At 52.3% G+C, this 20,470-nt stretch overlaps 1 protein-coding gene across 3 annotated transcripts in view; it reads right to left on the minus strand.

The window, feature by feature from the left end:
* Positions 1-699: 699 nt before the first annotated feature.
* Positions 700-20,470, minus strand: part of NECTIN2 (nectin cell adhesion molecule 2) — a 28,600-nt gene continuing 8,829 nt past the window's right edge. For 2 of the 3 annotated variants that reach the window (XM_057492688.1, XM_036885774.2), the window contains exons 2-9: positions 18,289-18,684; positions 15,227-15,523; positions 13,699-13,816; positions 13,281-13,429; positions 4,583-4,736; positions 2,714-2,777; positions 2,465-2,551; positions 700-1,797 (exon numbers count right to left, since the gene is read on the minus strand). In XM_057492688.1, the coding sequence (XP_057348671.1) occupies positions 1,528-1,797; positions 2,465-2,551; positions 2,714-2,777; positions 4,583-4,736; positions 13,281-13,429; positions 13,699-13,816; positions 15,227-15,523; positions 18,289-18,661 (1,512 nt within the window). In that variant the 5' untranslated portion in view covers positions 18,662-18,684 and the 3' untranslated portion in view covers positions 700-1,527. The remainder of the gene's footprint in view (positions 1,798-2,464; positions 2,552-2,713; positions 2,778-4,582; positions 4,737-13,280; positions 13,430-13,698; positions 13,817-15,226; positions 15,524-18,288; positions 18,685-20,470) is intronic. The other variant, XM_057492687.1, reaches the window with a different exon arrangement.

Consider the following 20,470-nt stretch of genomic DNA (forward strand, 5'->3'; position numbering starts at 1 on the left):
GCCGTAGTCCCACCCACCTCTTTCGTTACCCAATCGTGCCTTCTGCTCTTTTCTATGCATCACTGCGGCTACTTTCGGCCCATTCATCCCTGTCCCATTACCCATCATGCCTCCGCCCCATTCATTTCACTTCATTGCCTTTTTTTTTTTCTTTTTTAATCTATTTTTACCAGTTCACTTCCATCATTTTTCTAGCCCTTCTTTAATTAGCAATCATGTTTTGGGTCCATCACCCATCATACCCGCGGCTCCACTTTCTCCACTATTCATCCCTCTGCCTCCCACTCGTTCAGATGTCAACCATAATGTCCTGAGCTACTATTAGAACATTATTTATAAGTTTGCCTTTGGCCTATGCTACTTACCATTTATCCAATAATTTGAGCCCCTCGTACTTAATTAGTGCCATTTCTTTGTTCTGTTTATTTCTGTCCTTACCCATTAGACTGGTGTGCACTGGTTCCTTTTCATTAACCGCCATGCCCTGGACTAGTTCCCCTCTCCTTCCATTAACCATCATGTTTTTGGTCATTATCCTCTCACTGGTTATTTTCCTTTCCTATCTTTGGCCCTCTTGGTAACCCATCCTGACTTTGTAGTCCACTGATTCCCTCAAGCCCCGGGACCCCTATTCATTGCCCATCATGTACCACCCCATTCCGTTTCATTTAACCACAGAAAACACGAGTTGACACCTGGTCAAAGTATAAATTCCTATTTTGTAAAACAGTAATATATTCCCTATCCCCAACCCAGGTGACCCGCTTTCCCCTGCCAGGGAGATGTCTGGGTCCCATCCCACTGGGCAGGAGTTAAAGGGATTAGTAGTCTTTAAAGTCCCAGCAAATTCTCCCCAGGCTGAGGCCAGCAAGGCACACTCTGCATGAGACTCTGAGCTGGGGCTTAATTCCCTGTAGACAGGAAATGGGGTGGTGGGGGCTCAGGGATGGGTCTGGACGCTGAGACTCCTGCCTGCAGGAGAGAGGAGATGGGAAGCTCTGTCTTGGGCTGGGGAATCCCCTCCCTCCTGTCTCTAGGGAACAGACAGGGTGGGAAGGAGGGCGAGTGGAACTCTGCTGCCTGGAGGGCTCAGGTCTGAGCAGCAAGGTGCTCTCTTTGCCCACCCCAGCAGAGCTATTGGGAGTTTACTTCTGAGCACAAATCAAAAGGTCTGAAGTCTTCTTTGGGATCTGGGGGGAGCCTGGAGATGGTGGGACATGAGAGGTATGATCTAAGGTCACAGTCTTAGGAGTCCTTGGGTCAAAGGACATACCCCCCACCGCCTCATGAGATAAAGTTACCCAGTTTCCATTGTCATGGCTGGTTTCTCTGGATCAGAGATCGTGGATTAGAGGCCACAGTGGAGCCAGCAAGGTAGAAGTCACAAATGAGGTGTGTGTGTGTGTCTGTGTGTGTTAACTGACATGGCCTGGCCAGGGATCAAGGGGCAGTAGATCCCTAGATCTAGTGTTGGCAGAAACTTGAGGGATGAAGAACTGAGAGGTGAGAGAACAGGGCCATGCCAGCTCACACATACATGGCCCGGGACATGACAAAGCCTTTGCCCTGGTAGGAATCAGGGCTGGAGTAGGACAGGGCATCGTAGATGGGGTTGATCTTGTCCAGATAGCTTTCTTTCTCCTCCTCCTCCTCCTCCTCCTCTAAGTCCAGGGAAACCCTCTCCACAGTAGGCAGCCCTGGAGGCGTCAGGATAGGGGACCCCAGGCTCGAGACCCCCAGAAGCAGGGGTCCGGACCGCTCTTCCAAGGTGGGCAGCTCATGGTATCGAGGCATTTCCTGGGAGTGGGAAGAGGAAAGGAGCCCAAGGTCACCTCCTGAGCATGACACAGAATGGCTATCTGTCCCTTGACCCTAAAATCCTGACCATCTCCCCATGCCAACCAGACGTGACCTCACTGCTTGTCACCTGGGTCAAGATTGCACTGGGATAATCATATGGCTCATTCCTAACTCAAAGCCCAGGGTATGGACCTCACCCTGATAATTCTGGGTCTCTCCTTTGTCTTTTGATCTCTGACCCCAAGTTTTTCCCCATGAGACTTTGACTTCAATCTTGACCTCAACTACTTAAACGTAAGCCCTAAATAGTCCTTTGAACCTTGACTTCTCTCAGCCTCAGTAACTGACCCCTGACCTCCAGTACACCACTGAGGGAATGACTTGTCTTCTCCCAGCTCCAAGTGCATTATCCGGCAAATACAGATGTTCAGCCAATCTTCACTGATTGAGTGACTTTAAGGTGTAATCTCATGGCTGTGGGCTTTTTCAACCATGACCTCTCTCACTGAATCCTAAACATATCTTGATGCTCTAAGCTCTGACCAGAGACACAGCCCCGATCTTGAGTTGTGACCTTTAGTCCTTGATGTCTTATTTCAAGAACTGACCTTTGGTCCTTAAACCCAGACCCCAAACCCACCCTTGTCCACCCCTGAGCTCCTACCTGCTCAGTGCATGAGACGCCAGCATCACTGTAGGGGATCTTGAGTGGGCTGTGCTCAGAGGCCCCCAGGGTGAAGAGCTGGGAGGGCTGTGGGGTAGAGGAAGGGGCAGGTCAGAATGTTCCTCTGCACCCCCCCCCCCAATGACCATCTGACCTCTCCCCACCAGTGCACCCTCTGAGCCCTGGCCTCAGTGGGGAGAAGTGAGTGTGGAGGTGGGGGCAGCCTGGGGCTCCAGGGGCACTGCTCACCATCTCTGGCTCCGCCAACTTTGCCTTCGGGGTCGGTGGCTTGTAAGAGGGAGGTCCCTCCAGGCTGTGGAGCAGGAGGAAGGTCAGCAGGAGGCTCAGACCTGAGAAGCCTTCCTACCCCTGCACATGCCCTTCTCCCTGCTTGATCTCCTTGCCCACTGTCCCTGCCCCAGCTTGTTGGCTAACTCCTACTCATCCCCATGAATTTCTCTTCTACCAGGAAGCCTCCCTGATTCTGCAGGAGGATCAGGAGCTCCTCTTATATTGTCATATCTAGCTCTACTTCCCTCTCAGGGCACATAGTGACTTTGTATTTGAAATGCTATTTCTGATATAATTCAATGAATGTACCCCACGGTGAGCAATGTGAGGGAAAAAAGCGAGATCTGTGTCATCAGCAATGTTTCCAGAATCCACTATGAGGAATTCAGCAAATAGTTGTTAAAAAATGCATAAACAAACGAAATGCTTTCCTTTCCCCCACACTGTCATTCTAAACACCCACATACCAGAGCATCCTGTGTGCTTACTATGCTTCAATACCCAGCTCAGGTGTCCCCTTCTCCAGGAAGCCCCGACCCTCCAGACTGGGTCAGGCGACCCCTCTGTTCCCTGACAGCTCCCTCCCTAAGCTTCCCTAGCCCATCCCTGGCCATGCTGGACTGTCACTGTCTAGGGATGGGTCTGTTTCCTGTAGACTGTGAGCCCTAGGAGGGCAGCACCAGGGCCATCTCAGTCACCAGTGGGTCTCAGCACTGGGCTGGGCAAAGAAGAGGTCACTGATAGCAAGTTGTTAGAGTTGACCAAATGATTAATAAGACAGTAGTTTGTAAACTTTCTTGTACATCAGAAAAGCTTAGGGGGCTTGTTATAAATACAGATTGTGAACCCTTCTTTTAAAAGTTCTGATTCAGTGGGTTTGGTGTAAACCCAGGAATCTGCATTTTAAACAATTGTTCCTCCCACCCCTACTCCCACACTGGGTAATGTTAGTTTAAAATCACTTTGCCCCCAAAAGGCTTACTTGCTGGAAGAATTTCAGCAAGTGATTTTAGCTCTCTGAACCGGTTTCCTCTTTGATAAAATAGATACCACTAACTCCTGTGAGAATTTATGTTTCCATGATGTATTTGTACGTGTGGACACTTTAAAAATGTTTGTCTCATCATTGCATTCCTATCCTCTAGGTCCTCGCCCTGAGTAGTGGGAACTTTCTGAATACTTGCTCAATTAATAAGTGGACGTGAGGCTTCACCAAAGTCACACATGTAAAATACATCTTGCTAAGCCTGCCATGTAACAAGTGCTCTACACAGAAAAGTGTGGCTAGTTTCTCCCAATACCCAGGCTCCTTCCTCACAGTAATAAAGATTTTAGTTGGGCACATGGCCACCCAGAATAAAGACTACATTTCCCAGCTTTTTTTTGCTGCTGCGGCAGCCATGAGGCTAGGTTCTGGCCAGTGAAGAGTGAGAGAAAGTGGTGGGTTCCCTTATAGGGTGGCCCTCTATTTCCATTTCCCTTTCCCACTGGCAGGCATGAGGACTTTGAGGCCTGGAATAGCTGTGCCTGGTTGTCAGCTACATGGACACTGATAGAAGAGTGGGGAGCCATCTCGGATCATGAGCCATTCTGTCGGGTGGAGCAACAGGGCAGCAGGAGCTTGGGCTGTGACGACTTCACAGAGCGGGGCTGCCACACCTATGCTTTATAGGAGATGCAGATGCTCTCCTCTCCCCCCCAGTCAAGTCATGGTTCTTTTGGGGGTCGCTATCTCCCTCACACAGTCATTACGGATGATTTTCTCTCACCCTGTGCTCTCCAGTCTTGGGACCCCTCCCCATCCACTTCTCAGGGCCCATCACTCACGAATCTTCCTCCTCTGCCCCCTGCAACCTCTGCTCCTTCCGCTGCTGCCGGCAGATGAGGATGCCTGTGGCGGCCACAGCCGTAGCAATGATGGCAGCAATGATGCCCCCAATAATGCCACCTGTGGCCCCTGCGCCCGCTGTGTTGGGGGTCTCTGCGAGGAGAAGGACAGTGTAAAGGGATCTTGAGGGGGAAGCCATAGCTCCTTAGTCCCAGTCACTGCCCCCCACCCCCATCCCCAAGTCACCACCCACCTGTCTACTTCCTCTCCCAAGGGCAGGGGACATACTTTCATTCACCTAATCCTTACTGAGCATTTGCTATGTGAGGGGTGAATAAACCATGCAAAAGTCTCCACCCTGTGGAACTTATATCCTAGTTGGGCAGTATAAGAATATAGCACTTTATCCTGCATTTAGCCCACGGTCCCAAGCACACAGGCCGGTGAAAATCATGTCCGGCCTTGCCTCACCTTATCTCTAAACATTCCTCCCCGCCCCTAAGGCAACAGGACAAGCGTTACTTTTCCACTCTGCCACTACGAGAGGCACAATGCTCTGCAACTCGAGGCTGCTTTCTCTCTGGGGGCAGCCGTTTTCTCTTTAAGATAATAAAATAACTTGCGTGGGCCGGTGTCTCCTGAGTCGTTCTGGGGTAAGGAGGGGCGCGGCGAGATACCCTTTTAGGCAGGGAAAGCAACAGTGAATCAAAATCAACAGCAAATATGCCAGGTGGCGGTAAGTGATACAGGATAAAAATATGTAATGGGGAAGGTGATACGGAAGTGATGAGACAGGGCCCCTCAAAGGTGGTCACGGAGAGCCTCAGAGTGGTGACATCTGAAGGAGATGTAGGGGGTGAGCCAGAGAATGAGAGCATTCCAGAGGGAAGGGCCGGTGCAAAGGCTCTGGGGAGGCGGCCTTGGGCTGACTTTAAGGAACAGCAAGGAGCCCCTGCCTACAGGGAACGGCGATGATGGGGAGAGCGGGGAGACGGGGGAGTGGCCGGGGCGGAGCTAAAAGGCAGCGAATCGGCAGGTATTCTGCGTTTGGAATCAGAACATTACGGGGAATGGAGTCATCCTGGGCAGGGCATCTATGTGATAATAATGAGTTATAAGAAATACATATTTGGTCATTCATATGATCAAATATGTATTTCCCAGGTATATCTGGTCTTGACCCAATTCCTGAAAACACTGCAGAGGCTCAAAGGTGAAACAGGTGTCTTGTCATGCTACTTTTGGACCCCCACCCATGGGCGGGGGCTGCAGGCTGAATCAGCCAATGGCCAATAGTTTAGTCAATCATGACTATGCAATGAATCCCTTACAACACCCAGAAGAGTTCGCTTGTCTCTGCGGTGCTTTGCCGGTTCTGCTCTGTGGATCCTGCTTCTTGGTTGGGGAGCTTCTGTACTTGGGGAACCAAACCGCCTCCACATGCCACTGAGCCAGGCCCCAAGCTCCACAAGGAGAGAAGCTCCTTTATTTGGGCCCCTGCCCTATGTCTCTCTTCATCTGCCTGTTAACTTGTATCCTTTATGGTATATTTTATTAAACTGGTAAAGGTAAACGTTTTCCTGAGCTGTGAGCCCATCTAGCAAACTAATCGAACATAAGGGGGAGGTCATGGGAGCCTCCAATCGGTAAGCCAGTAGGTCAGAAGCACAGAGAACTGCCTGGGGCTTGCAACCCACGTCTGGAGTGGGGGGTGGAGGGCAGTTTTGTAGGACGGAGCCCTTAACCTGGGGATCTGGTGCTGCCTCCCGGCAGACAGCATCAGAACTGAGTTCTCCAACACCCTGCTGGTGTTTGAGAATTGCTTGGTGTAAGTATGTGTGGGAAGACCCCCTCCCACATATTTACACACATTGGAATCAGATCTGGGAACCAGAATGAAGTTACACTACTATTACTGCTGTGTATAATATTATTACTGTTATACATGTAGGGAAAAAATACATCATTGCATTTGGTATTGGGTGAGAATCACGACAATTTAGCTCCTCCAGTCTAACAGGAAAAGGGATTGAGAGAAGCTTGCGGCCCCCTGGGCCTCTCCTCTAACACACCCCACTTCCTGAAGTCCTTATTGGAGCAATGACCTGTTTACCTGCCCATTTCCACCTTAGACTGTGAGCGCCAAGGTGCAGGGTCTGGCACACAGTTGGCATTTGCTCGATGCGAAGGGGTCCAGCATGGGTGCTCAGGGACCTGCTGTATGCGATTGATGCAATTCCCCAACCCCCTGCCAGCTGGCACTACCCTCCCATTGTGGGGACGAGGGGTGGGAGACTGGATAGGGTGTACAGATAATAAACTGAGGAAATAACACGCGCCAAAGCTCCGCCCACAGGCCTCACCCTTCTGCCACCCCCTGCACAGATGACGAGATAAAGCTGCCCGGAGAAATGAGGTCTGCATCCAGGGACTATGTGATTGCCGTAGCTTCCTGTTGCACAGCCTGGCAACCTCTGGAGGACTTCAGAGCGTGGGGAATAACCGAGTAATTACTGCTCAGTCCACACAGGCTTTCTCAAAGTACTGTTAATTCGTGTTATCCTGGGAGGGCAGGGCTGGATCTGCCTGAGTCACCAATGTGTCCCTTGCAGAGTGAGTGGAAGTCAGTTCCGGTGGAAGGAACGAACTCCCCCAGCCATGCCTGGCTGCTCAGCGCCGGGCATTCCAGGCAGAGCCTTACCGGTCCCAGCCTTACCAGTCCCCGACAGCCTCGGGAGCAGAGATGAACACTGAACACCCCTGTGTTCCGGAGGGGCCCTGGGGCTGGAGGAGCAGAACCCTGCCCCTGCCTCTCTCCGCCCACCCCTCTCAGGCCCAGCCTGGGTTTGGGGGATGTTCTAGTTGGAGGGAGAAGGGATACAGAGCTGCCGTTCATCCCCCTGAATCACTGAAAAGCCCCCCCGGAGCCCAGCGCAGGGACCAGGGAAGAGGAAGAAGGCCAGGAAAAGCCTCTGCCTAGTGCGGAGAGGTAGGACTTTTCCTGGTTCCTCGGAGCCCTGGGTACCCACTTTCCCCACCTGCCCCATACCCTTGGAGCCCAAGAATGCAGAGGGCAGCCCTCCCTCCCCAGATCCTCAGCAACCTCAGGAGGTGGGGTCTGAGCTGCCACCACAGGAGATCACAGCCCCCCCGTAACTCCCACGAAGGCCTGGGAGTTCAGGCTCCCAATCCCACTTTCCTGGGGACCCAGATGGAGGGCAGAGACCGGAGACGAGCATCATGATTAGTTTTCCAAAAAAGCTGAGATAGAACAGTGTAGTGAGAATCAGAAAGATTCCATCTTAAGGCTAAGATTCTATTTTAAGAACCAGGAAGTTAGGAAGTAAGATTCCTAACATATTCTTTAGCAAACATACAATAACTGGGCCCATTTCCAGGGCAGGGCAGGTGGTCTTGATTGATATGTTCCCAGAGGGAAGCCACTATCCTGGGGAGGCACTGGATCAATAACTTTCTTGTGTTAAGTTTATTTTGCAGAATTACCTGGAGGACACATAATAGAGGAGAGGAGACATAGTGTCTCTCACCAGAGATCAGCATCTTGAGACCACTTACAAGTCTACACTCCTTCGCCCTTAGTCACAGTCCTGAGAAGTGCTTATAAGAGGGGACCCACCCCAGCCTTTTAGCGCACCTCCTCTCTGGGGACACCACACTTTCTCTCTCTTTAATCAAGTACCTTTAAATAAAACATTCTCACTGCTCAACTTACTGCGTTTTGTCCTGTCTGAGCTTTTCCAGTGGTAAAGCTCTTTCTCTGCTACTTCATTCTGTTTCTAAGTTTTCCCTTAGTCTCTGCTTTACTCCTGGTAAGTAGGGCGGGGCTGCTGAGAGCTCAGATCTGGGCCTGCGAGTTCCCGCCACCCGGGTGACCCTGAGCCATGGGCTTCCTCTCCCTCCTGAGCGTTCTTGCTCTCAGCCGCCTGCAAGGCCACTCTGCTCTCGCTGTCATGACTTCCTTCCTTACGCGCTTCCAGCCTGCTGGAGAACTCTTTCTCGTTCAGAGTCAAGAATCCTCCCTGGTCCAGGCTGAGGTTCCACCTGGTGGGCAGGGAGAGACCTCCCCAGACGCAGCTGCCTGGCCACACGGGGAGCTCAGGGCCCCCACCAGTCTGGCCACTCGCTGGGAAGTCAGGATCTACTAGAGACCCCCAAGTCAAAGCACCCTCGCCTCTGAGCCCAGCACCCAGTGACCGGCTTCCCAGGCCACAGGCCTCAGGGGTCCTGGGCAATCCAATGTGTCCTTCGAGGACCCAAGTAGTCCGAGCCCCTGGCCTCCCCTCGTCCAGCCACCATTAGCCTCCCACGCCGGGAATTTAGCAGTCCCAGTCCCAGTCCCACCCGCACAGGGAGGGGGTCTGATGTGTATTACAAGACACCCTGGATGTTTTCCTCCAAGGTGTTTATTAACTCCTGAGTGTCAGGGCTGGGGCAGGCCAGAGCCCCAAACAAGTCTCTCTGGGGAGCCCCGGGGGCCCTGTTGCCGAGACCCCCCAGGGCTTTCCCCAGGCAGCCCTGGAGGCAGGAGCCCAGTGTGTGATTGTACCTCCCTCCAAACCCTAGCTAACTGAGGTAGCATCTGAACCCCAGTGCCGTCCGGACAAGCGAGTCCAGCCAGTCTGGAGCCCTCGGCCGGCACGGTGGGCTCTGTCCCTGCCTGCCTGTCCCGAACTCACACGGACCGTCCACCAGGAGATGAGGGAGCCACCCACTTGGGACTCCATGTCCTCAAGAGCCAGGGGCAGAGGCGACGACGGGGCCTTCCTCCGCCCTCTCCTCTTCCTCCTCATCTAACTCGACCTTGCCATCCGGCCGCAGGGAGCCAGGGGCTGCTGGCATTCAGGAGATGGGGCCTCCATGCCCAAACAACTGAGTTTTCGGATCGTAGGATCCTCTTCCACTGCCGTCTCTTCCCCCTCCTCCTCACCCTCAACAGGATGAAGGCCAAGGACCCCCCCCAGGCCAGAAGCAGCAGCACGAGTAGTGGCCCCCCCACAGCCCCCCACACCACTGGACCCACATCTCAGGGTGAGGCCTGGGGTGTCTGAGTAGAGGAAGGGTGAGAAAGAAAGGGCGACACGCAGTGGAGGGGATACACCTGGGGGTGGGGTGGGAGGGGGGCGCACAGGACACAGCAGGGGACAGTGAGGGGAGACTTAGGGGGACGGCCTGGGCAGAAAATGGAGCAGGTAAGGGAGAACCGGTCACTCTCCCCTACAGGCTGGGGGCTCTATACACGGAGGGGAGGACTCCAAGGTGTGTCTCCTTATACCTGCACAGCGGTTTTCAAAAATTAAATTTGCTAGCCAACATTTAAAAAACCAGGAGCTTGCACAGAAAAATCCAGGTTTCTTTTAGGGAAAAAATAAACCAGATCTGGCAATATCAAACTCTTAAATCTCTCTTGGGTGGTAGCTCAGAGAAGGCTGGTCGCTTGGATTGGAACAGAGTTCCACACCTGGCCACCGGGTCACTCGCCAGGACCTCGTAGGCATCTGAGTTTGTGACCCTCTCGGGACGTTCTAGGGTGCGGGGTCCTCACCAGAGCTCTGAGGTCAGCGTCATGGCTCGGGCTGGGTCCAGCTAGGAAGGGGCACAGCTGGATTTGAGCTCAGGGCTGCCTGGTTCCAAAGCTCTTTGCACTTGAAAGAAGGGGGCGAGGTAATTCCTGGTAATTTCTCAGGAGTAGCTGAGAACAACTGGTCAGGGTGGCGTGGTCCGCCTCCTGTCTGGGCCACACGCCCCCAGTATGGAAAATGGGGTTCATGAGGCCCATTCTCCTGACTTCCTCTAGTGCTCCCTGTGGGGGCTGAGCAGGTGGGAGGGGAGGGGCGCCAGGGAGTGCTAAGGGGGCGCGTGAGAGAGGAGAGAGAATCTGGGCCCCACACCAGAGACAGACATCGGTGCAACTGGAACCTCCTCACATACAGCCCCCTCCCACCCCTGCGTGCAGACCAGGGCCTCCACTTACACCTGACCTCCCCCCACCTCACAGGAGGCGCTGGGACCCAGGCTCCTGAAGGCATCTGTTTCTGGGTGTTTTAAGAGTCACGACCCAGTGGGCTGTCAAACCAGCTATATCTTGAAGCGGCAGTAAAAACTGTACAATAGTAAAGGTGTATTTGAGTCTGAAGGGTAAGTACTATTTTGTGAAACATTTTTAGGGGGAAATATGTCTGTACCTGAACACCAGGTGGAGACAGAAAACAGGTTTCTTACTGTGAGTGCGTATCAAATATGTCTGGAAGCCAGTTTTAGTGTATGTTGGAATGTTGGTGTTCCTGGCGGTGGTATTTTGGAGATGGTGGGCGAGTGTGTTCATGAGTCTGTGGGTCAAAAGTTTTCTGAAATCTCCCTGAGGCAATGTCTAGCCTGTGGCGTGGCCCGTGTACCTACACGTGGGCTGGAGTGAACCCAAAACCTGACTGCATGTCTGAGTCCCTGTGTGCGTGTGGAAATGTGCTGTGTCTCTGACATCCTAGGAGTGGTTCTCCCAGGAGCTGAGTGAGTTTTCTCTCTGGGTGAGACTATGTTTGAGACACCTGCTGTTCTGACTGGATCTCTGGGGTGCTCAATGTCCCCATTTCTCTTGGTGTCTACCTGTAGGCACCTGTCTTTGGATGGTAATTTTGACACCATGTGGGTCTGTGGCTACCTTTGAGGGAGTCAGGGGTGTCTTTCCATAGTGATGTCTTTCTCTAGAGGTGTGATTCTGTGTGTATCCCCCTTCCCCCGGTTCCTGAGGGGCCTCTAAGTATGCATTTCACTGGGTGGATATTGCCAAAGGGCTCAGCTCTGAAGCTGGTGTGTTCTCTTTGGGGGTGTTTCAAGCAGAAACATCCCTGGGGATTGTGTGTCTGGGGGGTGTCCATGTATTTTTTGTGGTTGTGTATTCCTCCAACAGCTCCTTAAGTGTGATTGTGCCTGGCTCCGCCCAATTCTACTGACTGAGTGTAGGTGGGGAGACCAGTTTCCCAGGTGTGTATCTGGGGTGGAGGTTCAGGGGGGGTATTTCCAGATGGCGTGTTGCTAGGCAGGTGGGGCTGACGTGCCTTTGAGCGCAGGGACTTTGTCTTGTCCACCATTGTATTCCCAACATCAGGGAGAATGCCTGGTAAAGAGCAAACTTGAGCAAATATTTGCGAGATGACAATCTGTTGAAAGAATCTCTCCAACAGGTTTCTGGAGAGTTCTGGGTGTGTACCTCTGACAATGTCTTTGAGTTTCTTTCTCAGCATGTGTGTGTGTGAGTGACAATGCCCCCATGTGCGGAACTGCTGCTGTCAGGGACTTCGCTTGCTTCCAGCCTGTGTTACAGTGTCTCCCGCAGGGTGTGTGTGGTTGTGCACCTGAGTGTGTCCGCTGTGCTGAGGGTGGGCCAACTGTCTCTCTGGGTGTGCTGATTTCTGAGTAGGTGTGCCCCATCTCCCTGGCAGCTGTCTGAATTCCTAAGAGGGGTCTGGTTTCACCTGGGTGTCTCTCCCAGAGCGTGAGCGCACATGCGTGTGAGTAAGCCTGTGTCTCAGTACGGGGGGGGGTCTGTCTCTCCAGCTGTGGAGTCTGTGCGTGTGTGCACGCATGTGCGCACATGGCCCTCTTCACATTTATTCTGAGAGTTTGCCTTTGGTCATCTTTCTGAGGGGGTTGCTCCTCCCAGCCGCAGAGGCCACCATTCCTGGTGGTGCGTGTTTGCACAGGCACGCTGCATGGACAGTCACCCGGGGAGGTGTTTCCAAGGACGGCTCTTTTCAGGTACACGTGGCATTTCATGGGCTCTGGCCCGACGCCACCTGGCTTTGTTCAGCGTGTGCCCCTGCTCTCTCAGGGCGTGTGTCCTGGGGCAGTGGGTTTGAGTGTGTGGGTTGTGTTTTGGGTGAGTGTCTGTTTGGACTCCAGTGCATCTTGAAGCACAGTGTGTCTCTGCAGATGTGTGTCCCGCTGGCCATGGTGTTAAGGGGACGTGTCCCCCCCGGGGGCCACGTGTCTGTGTCTTGGCGCACGTGGCCCTGTGATGGCCCCTACCTCCCTCTAGGTGCGTGGGTCTGCAGTGGTGATGGAGACGCCCTTTCCATCAGCCTGTGGGCCACGCGCCTCATTCGGTTTGTTCTCTTCCTCTCTGGCATGTGTCTCGGGGCCCATCTCAGTCTGAGTTCACATCAGGGAGACCCAGAGAACTTTCAACCCACAGACACATTGGCTGCCATTTCCAAATTACCACCGCCAGAAACACAAATATTCTGACACACACTGAAACTGGTTTCCAGATGTTGCTTGACCAGCACTCACTATAGGAAACCTGTGTTTCTGAGTGTGTTTCTGTTGGTTTCTGTCTAGCTGCTCTCTTCTGCTGTTCGTGGTGTGATTCTGTGCGTGGGACCCACTGGCTGGGGCCCCGGGCAAAGTCCCTGGGTCTCTTCCCGAAGACCCTTTCCAGGGCTCTGCTAGGAAGCCCCACCTCCTAACTCCTCTGCCCATGCCTGTCCTACCTCCCCAGTGCAGGGCCTACCTGCAGGCAAAAGAGGAAAGTCACGCCACCCTCCCCACCCACCAGCGAGGCGGGTCTGGGTCCCTCCCCAGGCCCGCGACACAGCCTCCCCAATGCAGTCCCAGCACCCAGAAGGGAGGAACACGTGCAGAGCAGACCCTGTCTTCATACCATCCTCAACACCCACTCACCTCGAACTAGGACCACCTGCTCGGCACGGCCCGTCCCCATGGCGTTGGTGACGGTGCAGATGAAGGTCGTATTGATCAGCCTGTCCACCGAGTGGATGATCAGCTGGGGGCCCTGGGCTATTGCTGAGGCTGGAAAGGTGTCTGAAGTCCTGGAGGGTGTGCGGGTCACGTGAGGGGGACAGCAGGGTCCACAGGGCAGCACAGGCCTGGTCCCTTGCGACACAGGAGCCAAGCTCCAGGGGCCCAAAACTACTGTTTGAGACCACAGACTGCCAGATGCCTCCTTCTGGAAGGCTCATTGGTTCTGGCTCCTGGTGCTTCTCTCTCATGGCCCCCAGCCCCTCCTCCCCAAGCCCCAGGGGTCCAGGCCCCCAGCCCCTCCCTCAGACCCAGGAGCCCAGGTGCCCCCAGGACTCACGTGCTCCAGTCGTAGCCTATGGGCTCTGGATTGCTGCGGGCATCACAGTTCAGGCTGGCCTCATTACGGCCGAGGTACCAGTTGTCATCATAGCCGGAGATGGAGACCTCAGGAGGGTCTGGAGGAAATGGGAGACTGACTCAGAGGGGGAGAATCCCAGAGGGGGTGAGAGATAAGCAGGTGGATGGAATCCTAAGGAAATGGGGTGCGTTGGCAGGAGGTGGCAACTGTCAGGGGCAAATGTGTCCAGGCCGCATCTGCAGGGCCAGCAGATACCGTCCAGGGACGCCACTGTAGATTCTTTTGAGGAGGTTGCCCTTCAGTTCAGGCAGTGCCTGAGGGAACCAGAGAGATAATGTGTGTAATTTCTTCACTGCCTGGAGCAGTTAAGGGAATTGGTTTAACCAACTTGCTGGACAGCTAGTGGAGAAAATGCAGAGTTGCGGTCTGCAGTCTGTGTGGACAGTGACTGGAGAGCTGGGGAGGCCACCCTTTGGCAAGTCCCTGGGAAGAGCGCCAGGGGAGCCCCTAAGGGTAGTAATAGGTGGGGTCAGTATAGGCAGCTTTGGAAGAGCTAACGGAGCAGGTAGGAAGGGGTCAGTACTGACAGGCCCAAAAGGGCCAATGTGAATCTTACAGAGGGCAGGAGCTGGGATCCAGAGCCCAGGGGAGTCAATGTAGACAGTGTCCAAGGAAGCCAATTTGGATAGCGTGAATGGGGGTACGTGTAGACAATCTTGAGTCAGGCAGGGTGGATGCAGAGTGGTTGATATAGACAATAGGGGAACAGTGTCAACTGGGGTCCATGGAACCGGAAGAGATACTGCTGGGGGTAGCTGTGTGCTGGGAAACAGGCTCTCTGAATAGAAGAAAAAAGAAAGAATAGCTCTGATTTGCAATGTTTGCCAATTTCCTTAGTGTAAATACCTCCCCACGGTTAATTTCAAGCTATCAAGATGATGTCACTGGCTATGGACTGGGGAAGGAATGTATAAAATGTCCCCTTGCTAGCCTATTCTGGCTTATCATTGCTTAGGCAGCAGGGAGACAGCCTAGCAAAGTCAGTGTAGACAGTGAAGGGGCAGTGTACGTATTGCCGTGAGGAGCCAGTGTAGGCAATAGTCAGGAAGGGAGTGCAGAATCTGGCTCAGAGAGCCAATGTAGACAACACTCAGGGATAGTGTAGACAGGGCCCTAGAGAAGCCAGTGTGTGGGGGAGAAGTTGGGATGGGTGGGTGAAACGGGTGAAGGGGATTAAGAGGCATCAAAATCTCAATCATCATATAAACTAGTCGTGGGGATGAAAGTACAGCATAAAGAATATAGGCAATAATTCTGTAACATCTTTCTATGACGATAGACAGTAACTACACTAGAGCATCTAATAATGTAGGTAACTGTTGAATCACTGTTATATACTTAAAGCCAATATAATATTGTATGTCAAACTATACTTCAATAATAAATAAATAAATAAGTAAAGAGAAGCCAGCAGTGTTGGGGTGCAGCCCCATTTTGATGCACTCACAGCGCACTGAGAGGGACAGAGGCAGCAGGGCCGGCTCCTCAAAGCTCTCGTGCTCCACTTTGCAGGTGACCTTGACACCATCTGCTCGGCCCAAGGGCACCAAGGTGAAGCGGCTGGTGACGGTGACTGTGCCAGGCAAGGGCCCTGACATCTGGCTCTCTTTGGCCTCCCCGTCCAGGGGTGACAGCCAGGAGATTCGGGCAGCTGGCCTGCCCCCTGTAGAGACACAGCGGGCCACGGGCACAGGTTCCAGGCTGAGTGTGACCTCCTGTGTTTCAGCGTGGTTCTGGGGCTGGGCTGGGGAGAGGAACAGAGCAGGGGTGTTACTCTCCACCTACAGTCACTCAACAAACACCTCAGCAGTGGAGTTGAGCAGTTAAGTCCCAACCGTCTGGGTTCAAATCCCAGCTCTGCTACTTAACAGCTGCATGGTTGTGGGCAAGTCATTTCCCAATCCTATGCCTCAGTTTCCTCTTTTGAAAAGTGGGGATAATAAAAGTACTCACCCCAAAGGACTGTTGCATGTATTAAATAAACTGATATGTAAAGCACTCCAGATAGCACCTGGCATCTACTGTGCTACTTAAGTGTTAGCCATCATATTATATTGTGTGTTCTGCTCTGCTAGAAAAGCAGATAGTGTCCAAACGCCTGGAAAAGGCAGAGATTTAGACAAGCCAAAGCAGAATAATGTGGTTGAAAGGTCCAGGTGCAAAGGCCTCCTACTTCTTTTCTTATAATCACCATTAAACTGTGGTGCCAGAAGTGGGATAAAACATGGAGATCCCCAAAGTTGGTGATATTTTGCCCAACACCCATCCTCCTGGAAAACACGGAAAGATATTAGGAGGGGAGAAAAAAACCTCTCTGAGGAATAATGACACCAAAGCACAGTTACGGGTTGCATTCATTCTGGAACTCTCCATATGCGTACCTCCTGAGCTTCTTAACGTGGCATAGCCCTCCTCTCCTTCCCCCTTCTCCTTGGACTGCCACAGAGCCTCCAATGGGACTCCCATATCCTCCCTGGTCACCCTCCCATCTGCCCGCTGCAGGGTCTTGGCCACCTTGGGCTGGAAATGCTGTGGCTCCCTTCTCCAGATTCCAGCCTCACTTCCTTGGGGGAACCTCGCTGGTGTCTGACTCCCCATTAGTGGCACTTGCATCACCCGCTCCCCACCAAAGCAGAGGCCTGGCTGTCCTGTTCTGTGCTTCTGCCCCGGTAAATGCCTGATGTGTCCTTATCGTTCTCTATGGAGCTCTTGAACAGAACAAATGATTGTACAGGCAGAGAGACCTTTGCGGGGGGTGGGCGAAAGCTGGGCTTCGAGTTATGCAAAACAGCTGTGGAGTCAGGCTCCTGGAAAAGGGAAGCCTTCACCCTGGGATGGTGCAACACAGACTTCTCAAACTCTCTGGGGCTGAGAGGGGGAGGATGAAGTATCCAGAGTGATGTGGCTTCTGGGAAGTTGCCAGGCAAGGTGGGATCCCGGGGGCATGCCAAGATTTACAATAAGTAGCATCCTTCAGGGAAAAAAAAAGCCTTCCCTCCAACTTCAAGCTTCTCCGTTTTGCTAAATGGCTGTGCTGGTCACTCTTCTGCTGGAGTTAAAAGGCCGGGAGTCTTTCCTGATCCCCCCTCAATTCACAGACAAGCACTTGTCAGCTCCCAAAAGTGTCTTTGTTTTGCCCTGTCTCTCACCTGGTCACCCCGCTCGTGCCCACCTTTGTGTACCCCTCGAAGGGGCCTCCCAGCAGCCGGTCATCCTTTAATATAATTCTGACAGTCGGATCAGTGTGCTCCTGGGGTTTGAACCCTTCAGTGGATCCACACAACGACCCTTGAGATGACAACCGGCTGCTCTGTTTCTGCCTAGGAAGCCCATGCAAACCGGCCCTGCGAGTGTCCTGCCTCGGTGAGAGTCGCCAAGCCCTTGCCACCAGCCTCCCTTCTGTTACTGAGACATGCCAAGGTCCTTCTCACCTCCTGGCTTTTGCACATGCTGTCCCCTCTGCTCATGGACATGTGGCCGTGGGTGGCTCCTTCTTACACCTCAGGACTTGACTAAGAAGCTTTTCCTGACCATTGTATCTGAATGAGGCCACTGGGTACCTTCCTTTGAGTAACTACTACAACATCCTGGTGCTGTTTGTTTGCTTATTTGATTATGTTCTGGTGTTACCTCTAAAACAGTTCCCAATCTGACCTCTTCTTGCCACCCCCACTGCTCTCACCTTGGTCTGGTTGCCATCACCTCCTCTGTGGCCTCCCAGCTTCCACCCTCGCCCCCCATATGCAGCTCCTTTCACAGAAGGAGCTGTGGGAACCCAAGCCAGACCACACCCATCTCCTGCTCAGAACTTCCCGCAGCTCTTTTTCTGTCAGGGTAAGAGCCAAAGTCCTCACACGGTCCATGTGGCCATCTGTGACCCGTGGACCCTATTACCCCTTGATCTCGTCCCGTCCTGCTTTGCCCATTCATGTGTCTTCAGCCACAGACTTCCCTGCACTTCCTCAAATATTCCAGGGGCACCCTACCTCAGGGCCTTTGCACATGCCATTCCCTCTGCCTGGAACTCTCTTCCCTTAGGTAGACCTGAAGGGCACCCTCATCTCCTTCTAGTTTTTGCTCACATTTCACCAGACCTCCCTAGCCACAATTGTAACCTGTCTTCCTCCAACTTGGCTCCACCTATAATCACCTGATTCGCATTTTCCTTATTTATGTTATTTGCTCTCTGGCATCCCCTTATTGGAGTGTAAGTCCCAGGAGGGCAGGAAGTTCTGCCGTACTCACTGCTTTATCCCTCAGGCCCAGAACAGTGCCCGGCACATAACAGGTGCTCAGTATTTATTTGCTGAATGCCTTGCTGCCCGCTGTATCCCCAACTTGCAGAACAGAGTGTGGCACACAGTAGGTGCTTAATGAATATTTGCCAATTGACTGAAGGCCATGGAGGAAGTCCATATTACAGCTGAAGCAGAGAGAGAAACAGATTGGCAAGGGCACTCTCCCAACTGAGCCCCCCAACCTCGCCGCCCCGCACCCCACCCTGCTCACCTATGACTCTGAGTTGCGTCACCCCTCGGCCGGTGCCCTTGGGAAAGGTGGCAAACTCGCAGGTGTAGTTGCCCTCGTCCTCCACCATCACCCCCTGGAGGGCCAGCGTGGCGTCCCAGCGCCCCATATTCGTGCCTTGCCCAGCCCCAGTGCTCTGCCCAGCAGTAACAAAGGACAGCCGCTCCTTGCCAGGCTGTAGGCTGGGGAAGCTGGAACCATATGCAGGATGGAAGACAGCCACACTCTGGCTGCTCCCGGCCGTGTCCAGGCGCAGCCACGTCACCTGCGAGACTTGGACTTCAGGTGATGGCAGCTGCAGGTGGCACGGCAGCTCCACAGTGCCCCCCAAGTGTCCCAGCACCTCTGGGGGCATGTGCACTTGCACATCCTGGGCTCCTGGGGAGAAAGGAAAGGGGGAGGTAAGTGGGGAAACGACCCGGACACCCCCAGACCAGGCAGAGAACCGAAGGGGAAATGCAGGCCCCGGTGCGATGCAGGAGAGGTCCTGATTCCAAAAAGGCCAAGTAGAAAAGACATTTTGAGGAAACCTAGGGACATCTGAGTTTGCACGAGGTTAAATATTATTACAGGACTACTGTTACTTACTCTTTTATTTTTTATTTTTATTATTTTAATTTTTATTAAGGTATCATTGATATATACTCTTATGAAAGTTTCACATGAAAAACACTGTAGTTACTACATTCACCCATATTATCAAGTCCCCCCATAACCCATTGAAGTCACTGTTCATCAGTGTAGTAAGATGCCACAGAGTCACTACTTGTCTTCTCTGTGCTTCACAGTCTTCCCCATGACCCCCCCACACCATGTGTACTAATCAAAATACCCCTCAGTCCCCTTCTCCCTCCCTCCCCATCCGCCCTTCCCTCCCCTTTGGTAACCGCTAGTCCCTTCTTGGAGTCTGTGAGTCTGCTGCTGTTTTGTTCCTTCAGTTTTGCTTCATTGTTTTACTCCACAAATGAGGGAAATCATTTGGTACTTGTCTTTCTCCGCCTGGCTTATTTCATTGAGCATAATACCCTCAAGCTCCATCCATGTTGTTGCAAATGGTAGGATTTATTTTCTTCTTATGGCTGAATAGTATTCCATTGTATATATGTATCACATCTTCTTTATCCATTCATCTACTGATGGACACTTAGGTTGCATCCATATCTTGGCTATTGTAAACAGTGCTGCAATAAACATAGGGGTGCATATGTCTTTTAAAATCTGAGAACTTGTTTTCTTAGGGTAAATTCCTAGGATTGGAATTCCCAGGTCAAGTGGTATTGCTATTTTTAGTTTTTTGAGGAACCTCCATATTGCTTCCACAATGGTTGAACTAGTTTACATTCCCACCAGCAGTGTAGGAGGGTTCCCTTTTCTCCGCATCCTTGCCAGCATTTGTTGTTCCTTGTCTTTTCAATATTGGCCATCCTAACTGGTGTGAGGTGATAGCTCATTGTGGTTTTAACTTGCATTTCCCTGATGATTAGCCATGTGGAGCACCTTTTCATGTGCCTGTTGGCCACTGTTACTTATTCTCAGGTGTGATGATTAAATTGTGGTTAGGCAGCATTCCTTTTTCTTAGAAGATACAGGGTTGAAATGATACTCTCAAATAGTTGCCCAAAAAGAAAAAAAGAAGAAGGTAGAGAGAAAGGGATGAGGCCAATGTGACAAAATGCACCCCACTCTCCAGTCTAGCGGGGACGGTGAGGAAGGGTCCTGGGCTATCCTTCCAGATTATCCCTGTATGTTTGAAACTTTCATTATAAAATGTCCGGAGGAAAAAAGAATCCTCTGAAAAGAAAGCAGTAGTAACAAATGAAAAAGTCTATTGCCAAATAAATTTTTAAAAATTTAAAGTGTGAGGAAAGTGTGCATTTTTTTCCACACAGTGATGTTCTTCCCCCTTCCCCATTCTATAAAACCTTTCTTCTAAAAGAAAGCCCTCTTCGACTTTCTTTTAACAGCTTTGAGATACAATTCTCATTCACCCGTCCAAAGTGTACAATTCAATGGCTTTTCGTATATTTACCAGATTTGTGCATCTACCACCATACTCAGGTCAGATCAAACGTTTGTAAGTGTCAAAAGAAACCCTGAACCCAATCCCCCTCCCCCAGGCGCTGGCAACCACTCATCTCCTTTGTCGCCAGACTTTGCTGCTTCT

Source organism: Manis pentadactyla, chromosome 15, assembly GCF_030020395.1.
Source record: "Manis pentadactyla isolate mManPen7 chromosome 15, mManPen7.hap1, whole genome shotgun sequence".
NCBI lineage: Eukaryota > Metazoa > Chordata > Mammalia > Pholidota > Manidae > Manis > Manis pentadactyla.